This window comes from Monodelphis domestica, chromosome 1 (genome assembly GCF_027887165.1).
Source record: "Monodelphis domestica isolate mMonDom1 chromosome 1, mMonDom1.pri, whole genome shotgun sequence".
Classification (NCBI taxonomy): Eukaryota; Metazoa; Chordata; class Mammalia; order Didelphimorphia; family Didelphidae; genus Monodelphis; species Monodelphis domestica.
The window spans coordinates 158,703,718-158,721,291 of record NC_077227.1 but is presented as its reverse complement, the minus strand read 5'-3'; the positions used below and the strand labels follow the sequence as shown (position 1 = coordinate 158,721,291).

At 38.7% G+C, this 17,574-nt stretch overlaps 1 protein-coding gene across 7 annotated transcripts in view; it reads right to left on the bottom strand.

The window, feature by feature from the left end:
* The window catches only part of IQCH (IQ motif containing H), a 359,480-nt gene that overhangs the window by 162,755 nt on the left and 179,151 nt on the right, over positions 1 to 17,574 (bottom strand). For all 7 annotated transcript variants that reach the window (XM_007479608.3, XM_056808700.1, XM_007479609.3 and 4 more), the window contains 2 exons: positions 1,396 to 1,947; positions 665 to 731 (listed from right to left, as the gene is read on the bottom strand). In XM_007479608.3, coding sequence (XP_007479670.2) covers positions 665 to 731; positions 1,396 to 1,947 — 619 coding nt within the window. The remainder of the gene's footprint in view (positions 1 to 664; positions 732 to 1,395; positions 1,948 to 17,574) is intronic.

Genomic DNA, 17,574 nt, shown 5'->3' with positions numbered 1-17,574 from the left:
TTTTACCCCTGTGTTGCAGGCAACAGCTTTTAAGTTCCCCAATTCATAAATGTAATTAAATAATTACATTAGTGCTAATTAACATGAAACTGCAGATTATTTAAGCGCAAAAAACACTATTCAACTTCTTAATTATTCTTGTTCACACAGCATTTCCTTTTGCTCAGGCGCCCTAGGTGCAAATAAAGCATCCCATCTGCTCGTAATTAGAACTAAATAATTTCAGAGAATGTAGCTTATCATTTTGACTGCACATTTGATTAAAAACAGTGTACAAGCAATATCCTGGCTTATTGGCGGAACAGCAGCCACACGCACAGGCCCATGTTCTTCTATCATTAAAGAAGATCGAAAACATTATCTGTTATTTCAGGGGGGAAAAAAATACAACTTTTTAGTTCATTTCATACAGATGAAAGCGAATTACAGCAAATCACCTCTCCACTGAATAGCAGCCCCCACATAATGACTTTATTTGCTTAATCCCCAAATTAAACGCCGTTTCAAGCGAGGGCCCTGTGTTATTACTCTCATCATGTCGAGAACATTTTCCTGCCGAGACCAATTTGAATAAAACAAGGGGCCTTCCTTGAACTCAATCAAGGAGCCATAATGTGGTGGGTAATAGAGGTTGCTGATAGATTTGCAGGCAAAAGTGTTATACCTAATGATGGGATATGGATAATAGTCCTCCTGGAGGTCCTGATGCGATTCCAGTTGGCTGCCAGATGCTAAAAATCAAGAAGAGCATTGATCAGTGACAGGAAGCTGTAGTGGATTCATCTACTCAAACTTCAGCTGTTTTTTTCCACTGTACAGTTAAGCCAGGCATAAATTATATTAATTGATTTAATTACATACTTAAAACATCTTCCCCAATTAATTTAATTAGGTGGCTACATGATGCTACTGGCAGGGGAAGATTAGAGGCAGCTCACTTAATTAACAGAATATGAATGAAAAAAAAAAGAGAAAGCAAACATAAATGAAATTGTGAGCACTAATTAAAAGGCTGTCTGCAAACTTAAATACTTTCTGACAAAGTGGTGACAGCAATGTAGACAAGAGAGGGATTTTTTTTTCCCTAGCAAATTAAAGTGCCAGAAGGTATATATAGGGAGAAAAGGTAATGCAGTTAAAAACATTGATTTTCTGACAGACCTATCCCTGGTCAAAGTGAACAGACTTTTTCTATAGAAAAATTGCAGCAGATTTTGTAGTTGCAAAAGCTAGATTGCTGATGGGGACTAAAATATGATGCTTGAACAAATGGATGGTTAAAATAAGGGGAAGAGAAAGACAGAGGGAAGAGAAACAGACACACTTATTGCAATCGCTCAAGCAAGAGATGTTTAGAAAAGGAAGTCTGCCATAACAGCTGGCAGCCTCGTGCACCTTGGCTCGAATGTGGAAATTCTCCAGTTGTTTTAAACGTTTCTCCTTCAGGATCTTTTTCAATCGGGCCCTGTGACCGTGCAAAAGCCAGTTGATGGCAATCACACCTGCAGCCCACTTCTGTCGCCGGAAAATAAAATAGGCTTTTTTGGCCCGATAGCATCGCCATGTTGATTGGATCTTGATGATAGCTTCCTCGATTCCCCTTTGCCCTCTGTATCTCCGGCCTGGCTGGCTAATTAATTTGAGGATATTAGATGGATTCTCTAACACTGATAAGAGGTCGATTTTAGAAGGCCTGGTATTAAGTTCAAAGTCAGGAAGAAGTGCTATCAAATATTTCCCTTTTATCTTGACTTCTGGTATTGCATAGTCCTTAAGAAACTTTTCAATGCATTCTAAGAGAGAAAAGATATTTCCCCAAGATAAACAAAAATGTTCCTTGAAGGCTATGAAGTCTGAAGCATTCTGATCTATCTTGCCATTGTAAATAAAAAAATCATAATCCATAAGGCTTTGTGAAGTTAGCGAAGTGGGTGTCACTTTGGGAATCTGGAAAAAAAAAGAGAGAGAGAACATTAAAAGAGATTGAGAGTAATTGTAATCTCATCTAAATGAGTGGTCAAGACACACTAACACATTATCATTTACCACTCAGCTGTGGAAAGATATGGATCTGAAATGAATTCCTAGTATTGATTTAACATATATATGTCATAATGACAAAGTCTGGCCAGTATATATCATAAAACTCATTACAAGAAAAGGACCTTAGGGTTCACTCAAGGCGATTAACATTTTTATAGAAGTGTGCTAATTGCTCAGGGGAACTATATGAGATCAGATCATATATAAAATAAAGTGTTTGGATAACTCTGATATGGTCAGCTGACCCCATAATCTCAATGATTTACCAGACCTCGTTTTACAACAGTGTTAACATTGCTTTCTCATTCATAACATGTCCACCAACTCTGGGGGGAAAAAAGGATGCTTTTCTCTGTAGAGATGCCAAGGTTACTTTAAACGTGTCAATCAAGACAGTCTGGGCTTTTCTGAATCCCCAGCCGAAGTTAAGTGCTGTTTCTCCTAAGAAATTTAAATCAGCAAATTTAATTCCCATTTTCCTATCAATTTCTCTTAACATCAAGAGGTGATTCTTAGAGGGAAACTTTTTTTAGGGGAGGCTGGTAATCATCCCTACCATTTCTACATCTCATGTTTCTTTGATTCTTCATGTAAACTGGGGTTCAAGCCTGATGCATTTACATCAGGCTTCTTCGCTGATGGAGAGAATGATTACTCCGCACACACATGTGCATGGGAGGGGCAGAGTTGAAGAGATGCTGGAATGGTGTATGTCCTCCATCTGAGCTCTCGCCAATTCCCTCCTTCACACACACAACATGGAGTCATCATTCTCTCCTCCAACAGGGAGATTCATATGCATACGTATCAGGCTTGAACCCTGGGTCAAGTTTTGAATTTTTACATTCGGTTTTGAGTCGTCTTATGTCCTTGCATTCTTCTAAAGAGTAAGCATCGTTTGGATGGTAAAGGCAGGCTTCAGTGGAATCCAAAGGAAATGAAATGCTTCTTCTGGGCATGAATTAACCAGGAAGGTTCAGCTAACAATAACAACACTACTAGTAAAATCATAGGAGCTGCACCATTGTCCATAACATAGAAGAAGTGATAATATCTTGGGCCAGAAGCATGGAGTGGAAGGTCAAAGAAGACCAAATCCTGCTTTCCACTTGGTTAAATCAGATATCTGCTTACAGTTCTCATCTTTTCCTTTGCTTAGGAAATCAAAGAACATGCCACTGTTCCTGATATCACTTCTGTCCTCAGGTTGTTAACATTTTTGAATAAGGAAAACTTTTTTTTTGTCTATTAAATTCTAAGGTTAGAGGCAGTTAGGATCAATCTGACCTCAGATACTTCCAGCTGTGTGACCCTAGGCAAGTCATTTAACCCCCAATTGCCTAGCCCTTGCCACTTTTCTGTTTTAGAATTAATACTGAAAAAAGGTAAGGGTTAAAAACCAATTCTATGGTTAAATTACCCGTTGCATTTCAAGAAGTTGTCACAAAGCTCCAAATGCACAGTGCATTCATTCCTTCAATAAAATTTTATTAAATGCCTACTATGCATAGCACTATACCAGAGAGATAGCTCTATTATGAGTATATATATATATATATATATATATATATATATATATATATAAACCCCTTACCTTCTGTGTCTTAGAATCAAAACCACATATTGATTCCAAGGCAGAAGAGCAATGAAGGCTAGGCAATTAGGATTTAGTGACTTGCCCAAGGTCACCTGGGTAAGAAGTAGCTGAGGCCAGATTTGAACCCAGGACCTTACATCTCCAGGCTTGGCTCTCTTTCCACTGAGCCATCTAGTTGCCCCTGTTATGTGACATTATTTCCTTGTTCCTTCAAGGTTCAAATATTAATAAGTATGTGTTCACAAATAAAAAGCTGTCAAATAGTTCAACATAGATATTTAACTTTACTCACAAAAACGACTACCCAAATTTTATATGTGTATATAGTCTTTAAATTCCTCTTCTTTTAATTATAAAGTTCTTCTTTCTGTTTCTATGCAGTAGGATAAATTAGTGTGATATTATGGGAAAAGTGCTGGAATTGGAATGAAGAAATGAGGGGGAAAACTCTTCCTCTGATACTCAATAGCTATGGAACTACAGGCAAATCATTTTGCCTCTTTGTAACTCAGTTCTTTCATCTATCAAATGGATATGATAATACTTGCACTACCGACATCATAGGATTACTGTGAAGAAGAGGCACTTGATTCCTAACACAATGCCTGGCACATAGTAGGTTTTTTATAAGTGCTTGTTGATTGTCTGACTTTACAGTATTATATATAAATGTGAGCTGCTATATTTTTATGAAGATTCACTTAAATGTGAACTACCATTAACTTTAAGGGCTGTACAAATCATTTCAAAGAGGTATCTTAAATAGAAGTTAGCATGGGGACAGTTAATTTACAGTTGTTTCAAGGAGGAAGATTGATAGAAAACTCTTCATAAAAAAGATAGTTAACCTTACTGATCCACTAGGATGTCAAGAGACTTCAACCTGTCTGGCAGGTTGAGAAAAATTCATTTATCTCCCATCAATAAGAGTTACAGAAGCAATTCTTTCTTTAGCCAACATAGACATTGGCAGGAGAGGCATCAGCTCCTGGGAGAAGGCAAGTGGCATGCGCTCTGATGGAAAAAGCCTGTGGCTATACTCAGCTTTGCTTTCCAAAGAACTGGTGCTGATAAAGATGGAGGTGAGAATTCAGGGAAGAAAAACAATGCTCCATCACAGGAAATCAGATACTCAAAATGATCACAGATGGATATTGGAGGGAGTTGGCCAGTTTTCCCGTCTCTGTGTTTGGACCCAACAAGATCCTCAAACCTCTCCAAGGCAAGAAGCTACAGTTTTGGAAATTTGAGAAACTAGTATAATGAGAGATTTTGCTGATTATATGCAAGCTTTCTTATCATCAGGAAGATTCCTGCAGAGTTAAGACAGTTCTCAATCTATAAAAATGGAAGAGGCCCAGAAAACTAACATTTTGAAATGAAAGAAATCCACCAGAAAGGGCTTCTTGGAGAGAGTGTGTCCTCAGGGAGTTGACTGGGCACTTCTATACCTATATCAACTTAATGCTTCTTGAACTTATGCCTACTTCCATACCTCCTTCGTTGGCTGCCAGAAAAGAATAACTCTACGAGGTTTTACAAAAATTAACAGTTGCTGTTTTAGAACAAAGGGACTACACCTACACACCTTCTTGGATGAGGCTCCAGGAAAGACATGCTCTCAAAGGAAACACACTCTTGGACACCAGCATGACCATTCAGGCACTGGAGAACTATGGGTTTCGAGTCAGCTAAAGCATAACTATAGTACATCTGTCACAGAGAATGCCACACTCGGGAGCACTTTAGACTTAGAGCAAGGAAAGGCATTCCTCTCAAGAGAAAGGCTTCCCAAATTAAAGCAGTGCATCAGCATTGTGAGATCCATTGAGCAGGTAAAGACAAAACTGCTTTTCAGACAGCTAGGAATAAGAGTCCTGATTAAAGGTCACACTGTGTTGAGTTCTAGGTGCCTCTGTAATTCTTTCCATACAATTTGTCACCATGAATGTGAGCTATTATCAACACATCGTCTACTGTTGTCTATTTTATAATGTATATATATGTACATATATATACACACACAAATTAATGTTTATATTTATGTATCAATCAAACCCTTACCTTCTGTCTTAGAATCGATACCAAATATCGGTGCAAAGGCAGAAGATCAGTAAGGGCTGGGCAACTGGGGTTAAGTGACTTGGCTTCAGATAGCCATAGGATGTTATTGACTGAGCAGTGGTAAAATATTAGCTTGTTTTTCCAGTATTGGTGATCGTTTCTAACTGAGCCATCCATGTTCTCTGACCTAGTCACCCTGATGCTAAAGCATATACATTGGGAGACTGGGCTAGGTATTCCTTCTGTGATTGCCAAAGTGGAGTTTATGAAGCTAATTGGCCCAGACAATCTGAAAATATGGCCTTGGCCTCATTTGCGTGGGCCTGTAGCCAATGAAGTTAACTGGTCCATATATACTCTCCTTTGTTTCTAAAATGAAATCAAGGTCTAAGTAAACACCAGAATCTCTGGCACATTTGTCATCTTAAACAAATCCCCAAATGGCATAACAATAAACAAATAATCTAGCATAATGATAGAATGTGTAATGATAACAACTTAGGAAACCACACTTATTAGGGTGCTTAAATGACCCAAGAGTTCATTAGGGTCCTCGATACTGATACAGACCACACTCTCTCTGTGACTTAGTAGGTGGCCTTTTGGAGTTGCTCTGGCTAAAAATTCATTGTCTTGAGGGTGAGCCTCTCTGAATTTAGTCAGACCAACCCTTGGATAATAGTTATATTGTGCAATGGCCATCATTGGGCTTTTATTTGGAAGAAGGATCTGCCAAAGCTCGTTCTCTTCTAGAATAGCCTTAAAGAACCCAGGACTACTTCTATATCATGATGATGCTGCATTGTAAGAGACTGAGGCAATGAGTCAACTCTAAAAGCACTTTTTAAGAGCCAGCTAGATGGCTCGGTGGATGGAGAGTCAGGCCTAGAGAGGGGAGGTCCTGGATTCAAATCTGTCCTCAGACATTTCCTAGTTGTGTGACCCTGGGAAAGTCACCTAACCCTCATTGCCTAGTTCTTACCACTCTTCTGCTTTGGAACCAATACACAATATTGATTCCAAGACAGAAGGTAAGGGTTAAAGAGAAAAGATCCAGGCACTGTACTAAATACTGGAGATATATAGGAAGGCCAAAAGTGCCCAGGATGAAGGAGCTTGAAATCTAATGGGGGAAACAAGAACATGCAAACAACTATGGTCAAACAAGATACAGACAGGATAAATTGGAGATAATTTCAGAGGTAAGGCACTAAAATCAATGTGGATGAGGCATTGCATCAGACATTAGTAGAAACTATAAATAAGTAATTAGAAGATTAGATGAACACAAAAAAAATGTTTTTATTGTCCAAAAGATCACTGCACCTCAATGTAACTTTTCTTAAATTATTCTTCAGTGTATTTAAAATTTGCAATGTTATAACCTTTATTTGAAAAAGAAAACCACATATTAGAGCTAAAGACTGATAAAATCTGACCTCAGGTGATTCCTAGCTGTGTGACCCTGGGCAAGTCACTTTCCTAGCCCTTATCACTCTTCTGCTTTACAACCAATACACAGTATTGACAGAAGGTAAGGGTTTTTATTTTAAAAAGACTTATAAGCTATATATGTATATAGAGAGAAATATTTTGAGCATAAATTACTTGTTGGGATATGCAATGGAGTGGTATTGAGGAATAACATGCAGAGTTACAGAATTTTGGAAGTGAAAAGACCTTAAAAAATCATCCAGGCTGTGTGATCCTGGTCAAGTCACTTGACCCCCATTGCCTAGCCCTTACCACTCTTCTGCCTTGGAGCCAATACAATCATCCAGTTCAGAATCTCTAAACCGATGTCCATGGATAGGGGTTCTGGATAAATTTTGCAGGATGAATGGGAGAAAAATAAATCACATCTTTATTTTTGCTAACTTCTAATTAAAATTTAGCCTTTAATTTCTAGTTTTAAAAAAATCAATATTATTTTGGGAAGGGGTCAGTCCAAAGACTTCAAAAAAACTAACAAAAGGGTCAATGACAAAAGTAGTTTCAGAACTCCAGATATAGTCTGACCTCAAAAGTAATGTGACCTGCCCAAGGTCACAAATCTAGTTAGGGAAGGCATTAAAATAAAGTTTTTCTAATTCTTGCAATTCTCTTTGTATTGTACCACATGAGGTAAATATTCCTTTTATCCTTTTTTAAATTTTATTTATTTTTGGCAAAGATATTTTATTTTACTAATTACATGTAATAATTTTCTACATATTATCTTAAGTTATATGATCCAACTTGTCTCACTCTCTCCCTTCCCTCCTCCTTCCTGGAACTTGTAAGCAAGTTGATCTGGGTTATTTTTATCCTATTCTAACTCCCAACCCTAACCAGGAATATGTCCTCAAAACCTTTTCATCATGGGAGCTTACTCAAGCTCCCAAACTCATGGATTGGGGAGACCCTCCATTCTTGCAGCTTCTTCCTCGGATTGAATTGCTCCTCCCAGAAACTTTATTTAAGGAGAGCATTCAGGCCGGCCATGTCTCATTCCTCTCCAGGCCACACTCAGAATTCACTCTATCATGCTCTCCCCATCCCTGGTGTTGTGGAGTTGCAATGATTCCCTCCTTCTGCCTTGATCAAAATTCATCCATTATCTCAGATTTGCCTTCTTCTATACTTTTAAGTTTATTTCTATGAAGATATTGATGAAGAAATGCTATGTGATGGAAAGATCACTGAACTAGGATTCACAAAACCTGGATTCTCATCCTTTTTGGGTTACTACTATGCTGCATGCATGATCTTGAGCAAATTGTCACCTCTCTGGTATTCTGTATCCTCACTGTAGAGGATTGATCTACATGACTGATAGCTAAATGTTTTATCATTCCCAGGAGCATTTAAATTTGAATAATAGCTTCCTGAAAATGGTAATGCATCAAACTCCAAAGGCTAACATTCCTAATGATAGCATTTCAGGCTCTGAAGCGGTTTTGTGGAGATGCTCAAAATTTAATTGAGGAAACAGCATGCAAACAACTACGGACAAACAAGATGTAGACAGGATAAATTGGAGTTAATCTCAGAGGGAAAACACTAAGATCACAGTGAATGAGGCATGTACACTGTACTTTAGTAGCAATGTATGTGTGTAAACTTTCAGGCACCTGCCATTATCACACCATGTAAACTGCTACCTTCTGCATTATAAGGAAGACCAGCACAAAGGAAATCCCCCAAAGCTGTTGACTATTCTAGAATTCTGGGAGCTGAGTATGAAAAAGAAAGGTTCTGAGGACACATAATCCAGAGAGCTATACTATTAATAATTGTAGTTGCATTAAGTCTTTAGTATTAATTAAAAGAAGGAATTTTTCAGGAGACAAAGTTTATACATTAAGCAGAAATACAAGAATGGGCTAATGGTGGTCTACTAACAATTTTCTGGAGATTATTTGAGAATTTAATTAGTTCAGAGGTCACTGATGAATTCCTTTAAAATATTTTTTTAATCCAGTTGGACTCACAGACCTCATAATTGTTTCTTCAAAGTAACTCACAGAGTCTTCACAAAGCTGTAAGTAGACCAAATGCATAAGATTATTGTTGATCAAATGTGAATTTTTTTTCCCTAAGAAGCCATTCTCAGTTTGCCACGGCATTGATTTCAGCCTTTCTGCGACACTTCTATTTCTAAAGGAAAATAACAGTGTTAAGGACTATTTGGGCTCTTTGGAAAAGTCAAGATTGATGGGTTGTATCTACTGAGGGATAGGTGTAAGAATTCTAATAGGATAGAATGAAAGGGAACCCAGCTCAGTTTTCCCAAGAAAGTGGGGGTGGTAATGATCAGATTCCATTTCAGTGAGAGGTAAATAAAAAATAACAAAATTCTAATTCTAATGGATATGTTAAATATGGGGTCATGGATTTTTGAGTGGAAAGGGGCATTAGAGGTCATCTAATCCAACTACTCTATCTTAAAGATGAGCAAATTGAAGTCAAATAAAGTGAAATTATTTGCCCAAGGTTATATCCCTATGACATGGTCAACCTAGGATTTGAAGATGTCTTCTCACCATAAATCCAACACTCTTTCCCCTATAGATAGCCTCCTCACTAAAGCAAAGTTACAATCTTAATTACTGGTTTGATTAGTGAGGGATTTGAATACAGTAGCTCATCTTATCATTAAAAATCCATATAGCAATTCTTAAATTTCATGTTTATGTCTTCTTAGACTTGTGACTGGAAGAAACTATAGAGATTAATCAGTTCAATCCTCTCAGTTTACAGATGAGTAAATAATAATAATAGCTAATACTTATTGAATATACTTAGTTTGTGCCAAGCATTGTGCTTAAGTGCTTTACAATTATTGTTTCATTTGATCCTCACAATAATCCTGGGAGATAGGTACTGTTTTACAGATGAGATAACTGAGGCAGAGTGACATTAAGTGACTTGCCCAGGGTCCAAGGTCAAATTTGAACTCAGGTTTTTCTGGTTCCTGGCTTGCTGTTCTATCTACTGTGTCACTTAGCTGCCTAAAGGGCTAAAGAAAAACAAAATGGTTTGGCTAAGGTCTTTTCTGCCATTCCAAGCACAAAGTAGATTCAAATGTGCTATATGAACATATATAGTTTGGGTTTTGGTGCCCTAGTTGAAATGTTGGCTCTTCATATCTAGAAAAATGTTTTATTTAACCCTATGCTCTCCCCAAAATTATTTTCAATCAAGTTAGGCACAAGCAACTGGACCAAAACAGCAGAAGGTGATCATAGCCCCAAATTGCTATAGCATATGGAGAGTCAGAAGGACCTATTACTCCGAGAAAATACATATTTGTAACTCACAGATGGATTCCATTTCAGATCATCTGGGGGAAGGAAAGCTAACCACTACAGGAATAACTTTAGGTAACTTCTCCAAAGCATGAATTTTTATTTTGATGTTAGTCATAGGAGAGTCTTTTATTGATGTATACTAGCATCTCTACATTGAAATGATCAGAACCATTCTAATGATTTCTCATCACATTTGTTTGTTCTCATTCTTCCAATTCAAAAATAGATAGATATTCTTGAATCACTTTCTAGAAGTGACTTCAAGATTCTTCTTTGCAACGGATTTCAAATGAAAACCCTTTTCTGCCTATGGATAGTTTCTATTTGTCCCCTAGGCACATAATTAAGATTGATGATTACATGCTATAACAAATGTGTACTCATACTGTAATTTAAAATAACATCTCAATGAATAGTAAAAAAAAACTTTACCAATTCATTTTGTTGAAAATTCAAAATGTTCCTGCAAGATAAGTAGCACAGACCTTATTACTTTATGCTCATTATCTTATTTGAGTGTCATAGTAATGAATTAGGAAGCATAGGTATTATCAGACACTTGCATCTAATGAAGCTCTGAGATGGCCTGTGGACTCACAGCTAGCAAATGTCAGAGGCAAGATTTTAAATACAAGTCTTTCCTGACTCTTAATTAAAGGCTATTTTACTCTTTTCACATCATACTATCTGACTGACACAAAATCTAGAATGACTGGTTAGAAAAGGTTATATATGAAAAAGCAAAGATGAAAAGGTAATGTTTTCCACAAAATAGCAAGAATGGATATTAGGTTTTAAAAAATATTACTTTTATCCTTAATTTTCCCTCCTGTAGTCTGCCTTCCTGTAAGACTTGATGGGCTTAATGACATTTGATGAGAAAAATTATCTAAAAGAAAAAAATAAACCTTATATATATATTTTTTTTTCTACTTCAATGTCCATTCCTCTATCTAAAGTAAGATCTGAAACTGTAACCTTTTGAGAAAAAGGTAAGGAATATGCCCAATTTAGTAAGAAATAGATAGCATAAGCCCATATTTGTCTTGTGCTCTTAAAATGATTCTTGTTTATTGACATTATATAAGAATTATAGAATGATAGCGCTAGAAAAGGCCTTGAAGATCCACCAACCCAAGCTATCTCCTCATTTTATACATCAGGGAATTTAGGTACAAGGAGGTTAAGCCTAAGGTTATGCATGATGTTTGACTGAAATCTTTTAGCCACATTGGCTAAATAATGGCAAAAGAGGGGGCAGTCAGGTGGCTGAGTGGATTAAGAGCCAGAGCTAGAGACAATGGGTCCTGGGTTTAAATCTGGTCTCAGATATTTCCTAGCTGTGTGACCCTGGGCAAGTCACCTAGCTCCTCATTGCTTAGCCTTTACCACTCTTATGCCTTGGAATCAATACACAGTATTGATTCAAAGATGGAAGATAAGAGTTTAAAAACCATAGTGGCCAAAGAATTGCTTGAAAAGAGGAAGGGGATTTACATAATAAGGATGAATTATAGAGATAGAAAATGTTTAGCTAGTATAAGCCAAGCCTGAATTGGGAGGGTGGTATGTCGTTATCCAACCTCATTCCTTCTATACCAAAAAGGCAACCTGAAGTCAGTATGGATCCCATCGTTTGGAGTGCCCTTTCCAGCAAGTACACACAGAGGCCTTTCCTAGTCCCCCTTGCTGACAAAGTCTTCCCTGTGAGATAATTTTCCAGTTACACAGAAATATCTCATCTATATAACTTTGTGCATTTTCACCGTGTTAGAATGTGAGCTCCCAGAGGTCAATGACCCCGTTTTTGCTTCTCTTCGTGCTCTTCCCATATACAGTACTTAGAAAGTAGTAGGTTTGTCAATTGTCAGTGTCTATAGGAGGAGTTAGCCCAAGATTTAAAGTATTATAATACTGGGGGCAGCTGAGAGTCAGGCCCAGAGATGGGAGAAACTGGGTTTAAATCTGGCCTCAGACACTTCCTAGATGTGTGACTCTAGGCAAGTCACTTAACCCCCATTGCCTAGCCATTCTTCTGCTTTAGAACCAATACACAGTATTGATTCTAAGACAGAATGTAAGGGTTTAAAAAAAGGAAAAGAAAGCATTATCATACTGAGGCACTCCTGTAAGGAACATGTATGGCCAAGGGCTACTTAAACTCTTGATCCTGTGGGGCCTGAAGCACTTTTCTCTCTCTATAGTCCTATGTCTGCTTAACTCCCAAACCAGCTTCTTGAGTTTGTAGCCAGTCTCATAAGTTGCCTCTTTTCTGCATCTGGGGCTATTGTCAGGAGGGTGTCTCTGCTCCAAGGTGGATGCATCATCTCCTAAGGCTCTGCCAGTTTGATAGCATGGATGAGAGAGAGACGTAGGAGAAAAACTCTCCCTGGTCCCTTGCTGCCCTCCCATGCAGACTAAGGGGTCTGCCTCCACAAAGTGCTTCTGAGCCTTGAATCTTCAGTGGGTGAGTGGTCCAAGAGGACTGACTGACTCTTTTAGTCACTCTACTTAGCTTTCATAAAGGAATCACTGGTTGTAGACTTTTTTTGTCTACACATTAAAACCTATTTATATATGAACACACTGGGTCAGCTGGGTGGCACAGTGGATAGAGAGCCAGACCTCGAGACAGGATGAGTTCAAATCCAGCCTCAGACACTTCCTAGCTATGTGACTCTGGGCAAGTCATTTAACCCCAACTGCCTCCTGTTATAAATTAAAATTAATCTAGAAGACTTAATACTAAACTTATAAGTATTTATTAGTAAGGAGAAAGAAAAAGAGAAATAAAGTTTCTAGCCTTTCTAACTTAAGTAAGATCTGGTCCCTGTTTCTAGCCTGGCCTCCATGCCACTGTGTACCAGAGATGGCCAGATAGATAAAAACCACCAGGACAGCTTGAGAGAAAGCAAGACCTGAAAGAGGGAAGGGAGCCAAGTGGTCCAGTGAGCATTCCATGCTCCAAGTTCTACCCTTGGATCTTTTGCTTGGCCAATAGCCTTCATAGCCAGAGATCCTCTAGGACAGTGATTCTCAACCTTTCTAATGTTGTGACCCCGCAATACAGTTCCTCATGTTGCGGTGACCCCAAACTAAAAAGTTATTTTGGTGGCTACTTCAAAACTGTAATTTTGCTACAGTTATGATTCAGGATGTAAATACCTGATATGCATTATGTATTCTCATTGCTACAAATTGAGAGGTTGAGAACCACTGCTCTAGGATCTCCAGGACTTTTGCTAGTCAAGAATCTGGCTGCCTTAGTGGCAGCCTACACATGTGACTCCATGACTCCCATGGTAAGTCTTTATGGGACTGGACTGGGTCAGAGGTTCCCTAGGTATTTAATGTACACACTAGCTCTTATCACTCTTCTGCCTTGGAACTGATACTTATGAATTCTAAGACAGAGGGTGAGGGTTTGAAAAATGTGTCTCTGTGTGTGTGTGTGTGTGTGTGTGTGTGTGTGTGTGTGTGTGTGTATGTATATATATATGAATACATTGGGGTGTATGGGGTGTTCAGAGAGGGGTAGTATCTCTGGTATGGAGGGCTTGTCGTGCCCTCCTAGGGCAGCTCTCCAGCCTCTGACCCCCACCTGACACCCAGCTCTCACTTGTGGCTCCCAGTAGCTGCTAGCATGCGGCAGCGGCCACACCCCTGGCAACGGCTTCGACAGGCCGGCTAAACCTTGTGAGGGTAGCCATCGGGTCATCATGGACCCCTGGTGAACCAGGGCTTTGCTCACCCAGCATGTGAAGACTGCTTCGGCCGAACAGGCTGAAGAAACCAATAAGAAGGTTCAACAGCTGAGAGGGCGACGCAGCAAAGCACTGTGGAGTGCTCAGGGCGTGTTGGAGCACAAAAGACAACACGGCCATCCAATGCAGCTGAGGAAGTCTCCAGGTGTAACGACTTTTTGTGCCACTGGACCCAGGCTTCCAACGCCAAGAGAGTGGGACTGTCTCTGTGCATCGACTTTTCCACTTAAATCTCCTTCACGCACAAGTGTCTTTGTGCACACTCATCTATACACCATAGATGAAAATGCACAAAGACAATTGTCATCCTCAGTTACTGAGAGACTACTACCACCACCATATGAATACATTGATAGAGTTGGTGGTCTCCTATCTTACAAATGTAAATACAGTAATACCCTACATGTATTTGAAGGCCACCTTAGACCTCCAGGACACAGCTATGAATCAACTTGGAAGTAATTCTTAAAGAGCTTGAAATAGTCACAGAGTATTTCACTAAAGCTCATACATATTTCTTGTTAGGCCCCCCCTCCAAGCCTGACTCAGTTCTTAACATATAATTCTTTTCTTTTATTCAATGATATTTTAGTTTCCCAATTACATGTAATAGCAATTTTCAACATACATTTCTTGAAACTGTAATATCCAAATTGTCTCCTTCCCTCCTCTCTCCCAGAGATGGTGAGCAATTTGATCTGGTTTATACATGTATTATTATGCAAAACATCCTTTAATATTGGTCATCTAACAAATAATTCTTAACCAACCTGGTTACCTAATTTTCCCAGCCAACTACTTCTAGTAGCAAACTAGATAGGACAAAGTATTAGAGGAAAGCACAATGACATCAGGAGAAGTGAAAGTCAATAAGGAAGACAGAGACACAAAAACTGAAAAGCAGAAAAACGTATTACTGCCCAGTGTGATAAAGAAATTAAATTGCAGTTGGTAATAGCTGAATAAGAATGCAGTGAAGTGTATAATATATATGAGAAAGATTAACTGTAAAAGTAGTTAAGATTTAAAAAGTTTTAGCACTTGAAGAAGTGAGCCTCAGTTATCTGCAAATGCATTTGTATGCCAGAACACATTCTCCAATGAGGTCTGATAAGTGAAGCATTACTGTACATAGGAAAGGGTCTCCTGTTTTGTCAGTGCAATATAAGTCAAAACTTTTAATAGTCTAATGACATAAATTATATGAAACAAATGACAGTGAAAATGCTTCTAGGAGTTTTAGTGAATGGCAAGCCCAATATGAAAGGGCTTGACAGTGTGAAATGGAAGCCAAAAACTGTTTATGTGATCTTCATCTACATCGAGAAAAAAGAATATCCAGGAATAGATCGATGATAGTTACATTCTATTCTGTTATATCACACCTGGAGCCTAATGTCTACTTGTGGGTACCACAATTTTAGGGGTGTATTGGATGTTCAGGAGGGACTGGACTTCTGGTTTGAGGACTTTCCAAACCCTTTTCAGGGCTACTCATCTACCTTTGGTGTCTACCAGTCACCCAACTCTCACTTGTAGCTCCAAGAAGCTATAGCATGTGCAGTATCCATCCTCTGGCAAACCAACTAGGAAGGTGAGCTAAGCCAGGTTGAGGGTACTGACAAGCCTTAAATCCATCATTGAGTTAGTTGGCATGCTCACTCTAGCCATGTGAAGACTTGTTTTGGCAAAAGGGGCAGATGAGAACAATTTGTTTCAATGGCTATGAAGGTGGCAGAAATAGGCACTGTAGAGTGCTTAGAGCTTGGTTGGACATCAGAGAAGCCAAGGTCATTAATTTAATCCCAGGCCATCATCAGTCATCTTGACTTTTGTCTTCCACTGGCCTTTGATCACTCTGGAAGAAAGAGTGGGGATGACTACTTTGTGCAACTCTGCCTCATTGTAATTCAATTTATGCATAAGTCAAAAGACATCACCAGTGACACTATTTTGGTCTTCTTCGAGGACAAAGGACAACTATCCACAATTCAGGAAGGACATTGTTAAGCTGGAAGAAGTCCAGAGGAAGGCAAATAGGATTATGAAGAGCCACTCTCCAGATCATGCCATATATGAGGATTCACTGAAGGAAATGAATGTATTTAGCCTTCCGAAGAGAAGATGTAGAGGGTACATGATGACTGCCTTCATAAATGTGAAGGTCTATTATGTGGAAGGGGGATTTTTTTTCCTGGTTGGCTGAGAATGGACCTAGTGCTATAAAATGGGTAAATTGATTCAACCCCAAATGCTTAGTTCTATCTAGACTTATGGGGTGGTATTCTAGTATAGAGGATACCATTCTCAAGGTAAGGAGCTCTAGAAAGTTGCCCAACACCATGGTATGAAGGGGACCCAAGCCTAGGGAAGATCATGGGACAAGATAAGCGTAAGCTACTATGTAAAATAAACAGCTTAGACAATATAATTTCCTTGCAAACGTGGACTAGGAAGTCTTCTTTGATATATACTGCCAGTTACCTTGCCTTTCTGCATTACCTGTAAGTTTATAGTCTCTTTTTGTTTGTGAATAAATGCCAGAAAGTGAGCATTTGTAATATAGAGAGTGTAGCAGACGGGTTAAAAAGAGGAAAAGAAGGAGCAGATGCTAAACTATGTATCCAATTATCTCAGCAGAATCTGAATAAGGGGAGATGCAGGAAATTAGGAACTTAGGTACCATAAATATTGAACCCCAGCCTAGATCCTTTTTATAGTAAGTAATAAGCATGACTACTGTCCAAGTAGATTCTTTGGAGCAGGGTTACAGTGCATCCATGGAAGGTCATCTACCAGAAAAGCTTTTATGACTTTTTTACTTGGGCATCTTACAATTTGGAATTACATGGTGCTCATTTGTTAGGGGTAAACCAATATATCTGATAATGTTGCTGAAGCCTAGATTTTACTTCCTTTTTTGAGTCTTTCTTCCACCTATCTTCCACCATTCCTGGGAGGGCAATCCCAGGCTCTTCTTTAAGGAAGTTTTAGCTAAGACTTTTCCTTCCCTGGAAAGATCTCCTCTATCTATATGCTTTCCCCTCGCTCTTAATCTATACTTGTTTTTAGTCTTGAGTTACCAAATTCATTCCATTGTTTTCAGAAAGGTGATATTGTGGAAGGGTAAAAAGAATACAGGCTTGGGAATCAAATGATTTTGAGTCTAGTCTTACTAATTGTGTGCCCTTAAGCAAGCTGATTAACATCTTTGTGCAGGCCTCAGTGTCTTCATCTATAAAATTGGAGAGTTGGATTGGATGATTTCCATGATCTCTTCTAGCTCTGAAATTCTATGAGAATGATGTCAATG